We start from the raw sequence: 7,421 nt of genomic DNA, 5'->3' as shown, positions 1-7,421 counted from the left end.
GAAAACCAGCCACACAAACGCAGACATGTTCAAGTATCCATGACTGTGGCATTGTGGCAGTGAAGGTTGTCTCTCTCAGCTTTAAGTGTGACGAATGGAAATGAACAGGCCTGACCTACATATGAACACAAGGCAAGCGTGAGGGGTTTGACTAACCCTGCAGTATACACACACATTAACGCACATGCACACACACACAACACACACACACAGGGGCACCCAAAACACTCTGGGTGAGTTTATATATATTCACTCACTCACACAGACAAATATACAGACTCACACACACACACACACTCATACACAACACACACAACACACATGGGCTCCCAAAACACTCTGGGTGAGTTTATATATATTCATTCACACACACAGACAAATATACAGACTCAGACACATACACATACACACACACACACACACACACACACACACACACACACACACACACTGACTCTACAAACAAACACAAAGATGCAACACACACAAACTTGTATTTTCTGTAATGTGCTTTTTCTACAATGTGCTGTTTTTGGCTGATACCCAAAATATCCCTACTAAAAATGACAAACCAACACATCTGTCTGGCAGAATATGTTGTAGTGATTTCATTAGGCGTTCCCAAAAAAAAAAAAAACCCACAAAGGGTAAAAGTACAAAGTCAAGACATTGTTTATAAATACAATATTACATCCCATGTTACATAAAATGTGATATTAAGGCTTTAATGTATAACAGATGTGCCAACATTAATATAAAGCCTTGAACTGAAAGACGACACAGCTGGTTACTGTGACTGGTTTACAGTATTGAAGAGCGTTCAAGTCTGCAGGCCGAGGAGGATCTACAAGATGAAGTCGGTCAGTGATTGGGTGGGAGCTGTATTTGTAATGAATACTTAAAAATTTGTTACAGTCGGGGTTAAAAGGTTATAGTGTCATGACCAGTAACATGTACGCGGGTGTGTCTTGTTACAGCTTGGCTGAGCTGGTGTCACTGGCGACGTATGTATTTTCTGAAGTGTGTTTCTGTAAGAAGTCGGTGATGATGGGAGCTACGACCTCTGGGTTGTTCAGGTGAACGTGGTGATCACCCTGGACTGTTACAACAGTCCCCTGTGATTGAGAGAGAGAGAGAGAGAGAGAGAGAGAGAGAGAGAGAGAGAGAGAGAGAGAGAGAGAGAGAGAGAAAGAGAGATAAAGCATGAGTGAGTGTGAGTATGTCCCTAACATGTGTGTGTGTGTGTGTCTTGTTTGGTACTCTTTATGTGTGTGTTTGTGAGTGTGTCTCAGTTGGTAGTCTGTGTGAGAATGTGCGTGTGTGTGTGTGAATAATACAATAGTGTGTGTGTGTACTCACTCTTTGATAGCCCTTGCGTAAGGCGTCTGCATATCCATCTGGTACAGCGAAAATCTTATCGAGCCCATTATCTGCCCTGAAGAGACACAATCTCATCTCAACATTTCCCCTTCAGACCACTGACAACACGCGCAGCACAACCATACCATGTCACCACACCAAACAAAAACACAGTGACATTTACGTGGAGAATTCAGTGTTGCTGTGTGTCGTAGTGCTGTAGTGCCGGACAATTCATTTAAAGTTAAAATACTGCAATTACTTTTTTTTTTTTTTTTCATACAAGCCTATGGAAGTTACCTGGTTCACAAACCATCAACCTTTTAGTTCTTTCAAGATGAGCAGGAAATTATTCCATGCGCATGTGTTACGGAAAAAGCCTTTAAAACAGGGGTCTCAAACTCCGGTCCTGGAGGGCCGGGGTCCTGCTGTTTTTTCTTCTAGATCAACTAAATAGAATCTCTGATTGGCTGAAGAGTGTCCACACCTGTTTTCAAGGTGAAAATCAACAGGTAACTAAGAGGTAAAAACAAATATCAGCAGGACCCCGGCCCTCCAGGACCGGAGTTTGAGACCCCTGCTTTAAAATAACTACACAGGAGTTTTAAACACTGAAAACTGTTTTTAGTGTCGGAAAACTACAGTTGGTACTCACAGCACTAACAGAACAGGAGCCTGTATCTTTGACTGGAGATAGAGAGTCTCTTCCAGGCTGGTGCGAGCTATGTTCGTCTGAAACACACAGACAAACCCCGTTCACATGGGTGTGGCACCGTAACAAATTCAGATGAGACAGTCGGAGACCGTCAATTGTTTTGTTTTTTGTAAAATACAGAATAGTGTTATTGCTGAATGATCAAAGATTACGGTGAACACTTTGTCTCATCCAACCAGTCTGTCGTTATAGAGTCCACATATCATATCTCACAGCATGCAGCGGCATAACTACAATACCTCAACCTCATAGCTGAACCGATCCTGACGTCAAACTTTGGTTGCTAAGAGACAATTTATACAAAAAAAAAAAAAACCCCAGTGTTTGCTTCACTGACACGAAAACCGTTTCATGTGTCTCTCCCTCTCTCACAACATAAGGTCCAAAAGGTGCGATCTCATTCAGATACTCACCAAATTGATCCTGAAATCCCTGGTAAACATCACACCTTTAAAAGAGGAGAGAGACACAGGTTTCAGTCACTGTTACACAAATTCGTCTGAATTTATGTATCAGGTCACACACATGGGTTTCCGTACACTCTCCTCCTTACACACACGGTGCCACAGGTTATCGTGTGAAAACAACAATGTTTGGCGATAGATCATTTCGGTAACCCTGCGCTGAACCTTCAGTAACACCAGATGTGTGTAGTGGGGAGTTCTAAGACGTCCTCTATGACAGCACATCCAGTCTTACCGAAAACTTCAACTTCCATTTTGAAATGTGCCTATTTCACGTTATTCAGCTTCCCTGTGTTGAACAAGCAACGACTTAGTGCAGAAATGAGCTTCATATCTGATGCATTGACAGAATGGGTGAAAAGGTAATTACAAATGTTGTACATGTTTTAGACAATTTAAGCGAATAATGATATCCTATGGAACCACTATCAGCTACTTTTTGCCGTTTCCTGATCCTGGTCGTTCATTTGTGCTTCCTCTGTATTTCTCCAGGCTAGCTAAAGTTTGATGGGTAGGGTTTGGTTTTTTTTTTTTTTTTCCAGACAGTTTGGTTAAGAAGATCAAATCAAAATGAAAATAAAAAAGGTAAATACAACTTTACCTCCTTCCGCTTCAACAACCCCACGCTCCATAAGGATCTGAGCAGACTGTTCTGAGAGATATGGGTTTGCTCCCATTAACCTGAGAGAGAGAGAGAGAGAGAGAGAGAGAGAGAGAGAGACAGGGAGTGAGAGAGAGAGAGAGAGACAGGGAGTGAGAGAGAGAGAGAGAGCGACAGGGAGTGAGAGAGAGAGAGAGAGAGAGAGAGAGAGACAGGGAGTGAGAGAGAGAGTGAGAGAGAGAGAGAGAGAGAGATAGAAAGAGAGAGACAGGGAGTGAGAGAGAGAGAGAGAGAGAGAGAGAGACAGGGAGTGAGAGTGATAGAGTGAGAGAGAAAGACAGAGAAGGAAAGAGTCAGAGAGAGACAGACAGAACACACAATCTTTACAATCTACAATATTAGTATAATAGTATATTAAATCTCCCAGCAGTACCCATTACAGAGTAAGGTCCTAGCGTGTTTTCTCAGCATGTACATAATTAAAGATTTCAAACAATGAAACACACTACTATACGCTTCGATATATTATAAACTAATTACCTCTGTTTGGCTTTTTCATACGTGTAGACCCTCTCCTTCTTTTCCTCTTTTTCGTACTGAATCATTTCATCAATCCCTTTCCTCATGCATCCATTCATCTCTTTCTAGGGTTTAGAATAGAAAATTACCTTCATATTGAGCAGCATGTATCCCTCAGATAATTTTGGTTTGTCTTAACAAAATTGTTCTGTCATTTGATGTATTTCTCATGAAACACTTTGACCAGGGGGAGGGGGAGGGGGGTTTTAAATAAAAAGTGCAATTTAAAACATGACAGTGTATTTTATTTGAAGAGTTGTGTATCCAGTGTGTGAACACGAGGAAGTCCCTGCACTCACGAGAACTATTGACAGATTCATTCACAAACAAATCAAATGATTTACAAGGACTCCAACGTGAATTTACTGTGATAGAAAACCATGGTTCTGTACCATATCGGTTGGATAAAATCCATAAGAGTCCAAGAGCACCAAGGCCTCCACCATCTCTGGATACAGTGCACTAATCTGTTCAAACAAACAAAAATGCTCAGTTAAAAAACACAACAGCTGTATCATATTTACAGCTTATTTACATCAAACAAAACCAGCTTTACTGATTCTTTACTGATTCTTTACTGATGCTGTCGTAACACTTACCCTTCCAGCTACATTTCCTCCTGTGAAACAGATACAACGACATGATTATTAGATATTAACAGATTTGCAGACAACAATCAGATATATCAACCCCACAGAGTGAAAACAGAATTCACGTGTTAAGTAACAAAGCCCTAAAATAGAACAGGGCTCTGTACGGGCCAAACCTGTGTGTAATTTCAGTCGCTGAATGGGACTGAGTATTGTGACCAATACCAGCATAGCTCAGACTGTAATCTGTAACAGGGCCATGAACTCTGACCTACTGTCTAGTGAGGTCAGTGTAAGCAACGTTGTCATGATGACAAACCCATCTGTGTTGGTGCTCTCACATGATTCAACTTTCACCTAAATAACCCAGTCATGCTCAGTCTGCATGGATCTTTATGTTTCAATAGTGAAAGCACATACATACACTGTTCATTTGTCATGATATAATGCAGGAGAACTGTGCATAACACAGGAACTGCACCTGAATTACTGTATTAATACACATTCTTAAAATACTGTCTTAATATACACAGTAGTATTTTAACAGCTTTGTTTAGTATACTCAGTACAGCCTTGATTTTAGTGTTTTCACAATACAAAAGTCTAATGACAAAAAGAACAACAAAAACAAGAAAATCTTTATGAGCATGTGTAACCAGGACTTTTCGTTGTAACGGTGTGCTCACATGCTGTAACTGTACACCGCACAACTGTGATTAATTGACACTACAGTTGTACACAATGAGACAGAACAGAGTTTGTAAACACCATTCAAGAATTCCTAATCTTTTAATGGGATTACGTAATCCCTGACCTTTCACCTACTGACATGAACTTTCTTCCCACAGGAATGAAACAGTGAGGTAATGATAAGATGACGGCTCAAAGTGCAGAGGAAAACGCACTTACCCATGCTGTGTCCGATTAAGGAGAAACGCTTCCACTGTAAGGCTGTGGAGACAAGTAACACCTCGGTCACGGAGGGAAACTGAGACACACGCTACTGTCACGTGTCAGGTTTGAATCTGAACTTTAAAAGTGGAAACCTGGAATGCACTGTAAATTATTATTATTTTTAGTATCTTCTCAATATCTGAAACTGGCATGAAAAAGCCAAGCATTTGCGGTGTGCTTGTCGTGTTGTCATGGTAACGGTATCCATACTAACTGAGCTGTAGGAGAGTGGTAAGTGCTTTAGTTCACTGGTATTCATGGAGGGAGCACAGGGAATGGTACAGACGTTATGAGGGACAGTGTAATTTGAATGCGGTAAATGTCAGTGGGCTCTGCACCTTCGATGACCCGTCGAATATCAGCCACATACGAATAGAAACTGTAAAAGACCCCCTCAGGCCTGTGAGAGGAGAAACCGTGACCGGTCAAATCCAGAGCCACAAAACGCCAGTCTGACAGAGAGAGAGAGAGAGAGAGAGAGAGAGAGAGAGAGAGAGAGGATAATAAAGACATAAGACTGTAAACTTATGTGTAGACATCATACATTAGTTTCTGTATCAGTTACACACAATATAAATGACAGACATTACTACTTATGGTCAGCTCCCTAGAGAATTCTACCCAAACCTCATACCTTGGGGTAGCAGTGGGATCAGCGTGTTAAAAGTCCCACAGTTGTCTGCCCAACCATGCAGGCACAGTACCGGACGACCCTGTTCAGGACCCCAAACTCTACCCCTCATTTCCCCCCAGGGGACAGGCATTCGGAACTCCGACACTGGGCAGAAAAAGAGGTTAAGAGTCCAAAGAAGTGGGAGATTCCTCTCTCCTCTTTCATGAGAAACGGCACAAAACTCTTCCAAACAATCGTAACTTGATTGTGTCTTAAAAGTCTAGTATTATTCATTTGATCTGAGAACGCTATTAAAAAAAAGAAGACGCCACACACTCCGTCTCCAAAAGCTACATCTCATAACACGTCACATATTTTGACAATATGTGAAATCAGACAGCTGTATGATATTACACAAAACTGTATATAACTGTATATATATATAAGGTTATGAGGATTTCCTCACCTGCTTGTTTGATTGTTCCTGTCGCCATGTGTCTGACATGTTTCAAAGACTGAATCATTTCGACTCTCGAAAAGTTACACCGATTCAGCCTTATGATAAAAATAAGAGGAGGTTATCAGTAACTCACTCCCTTATCATTTTAAAACCTTTTAACGCCTCGCTTCTAACACGTCACACTGAACTACACCAATCAGCGAGAAAGTTAGTTGATGTTTAAAGAAGTTTGGCAAACGTAATTTGCCTCCGGACACAGTAACGCTATCCACGGTTAACAACGTTATTATTTGGTTATTTGAGTATGGTGAAATGCATTATCAGTGATATGAGACCTCAACGTGATTGAATAAATTTCCGCCAAATGGAACAAGAGAACAATAAGTGGTGTGATCGCATACAGGAGTAGACACTCCCCCAGAAAGAGAAACTGTGTTAACCCTGGTTCTTCTCCTCTGTGTCGGTGGTAATTGGTGCTGAATATATTTAAATTTGTACTAAAACACAGAAGCGGAAAAAGCAGAATGATAGATTGATAGAAATTACATAAATCTGCGCCGAAACTGTAAGAATCTGTTCTCGTGTACATACCCAGTGTTCGTGGACATTAAAATATTTCCAGGTCAAAGCTTAAAAAATAAAAGTCTTCAGTGTTAAAACTCGACCTCTTGCGAGTAAAAATGCTGTTTAAAACAACTTCTTATATGGTGTTTTATTTTAACTATTTAGATTTTATGTTTTATAAATTTCAGCAATTAGTTAATGTACAATATGTGATTAGTTAATGTGTGACACAGTCTTTCTACATCACACATCCACGTGATATGTTACTGTTGGCACAGCGCACGTCTGTGTGCAGAAATACGTTAATCGAAACTGAAGGTTATAACGCGTACCATAACCATGTAAATATAACGGCTTCCGTATCCCTCGTTTTAGACAGTTGTCAGTAGAAGAGAAAAGGAGATAAATTAGTTTGCGTGCTTCTGCGCAGATGCAGGACACCCTAAACAGACCTGATGTTCTTGCAATATTGACCAATCAAATTGCACGTAACTACGGCGCCCATTCATCCTCTCTCTCGGC

The 7,421-nt window shown here is 40.8% G+C and overlaps 1 protein-coding gene across 1 annotated transcript; it reads right to left on the bottom strand.

Moving 5' to 3' along the window:
* Positions 1–522: 522 nt before the first annotated feature.
* On the bottom strand, positions 523–6,602 carry serhl (serine hydrolase like). The gene is made up of 12 exons (XM_030779955.1): positions 6,342–6,602; positions 5,897–6,040; positions 5,601–5,714; positions 5,218–5,259; positions 4,318–4,337; positions 4,111–4,185; positions 3,680–3,783; positions 3,140–3,219; positions 2,488–2,522; positions 2,015–2,091; positions 1,360–1,435; positions 523–1,115 (listed from the first exon to the last, which is right to left on the bottom strand). Exons 1-12 carry the CDS (start codon positions 6,397–6,399, stop codon positions 972–974), a joined length of 969 nt encoding a protein of 322 aa, XP_030635815.1. The 5' UTR covers positions 6,400–6,602; the 3' UTR covers positions 523–971.
* Between the last annotated feature and the right edge of the window lie 819 nt (positions 6,603–7,421).

This window comes from Chanos chanos, chromosome 7 (genome assembly GCF_902362185.1).
Source record: "Chanos chanos chromosome 7, fChaCha1.1, whole genome shotgun sequence".
In the NCBI taxonomy this organism is placed as follows: domain Eukaryota; kingdom Metazoa; phylum Chordata; class Actinopteri; order Gonorynchiformes; family Chanidae; genus Chanos; species Chanos chanos.
This window is presented reverse-complemented; position numbering and strand designations above follow the sequence as displayed.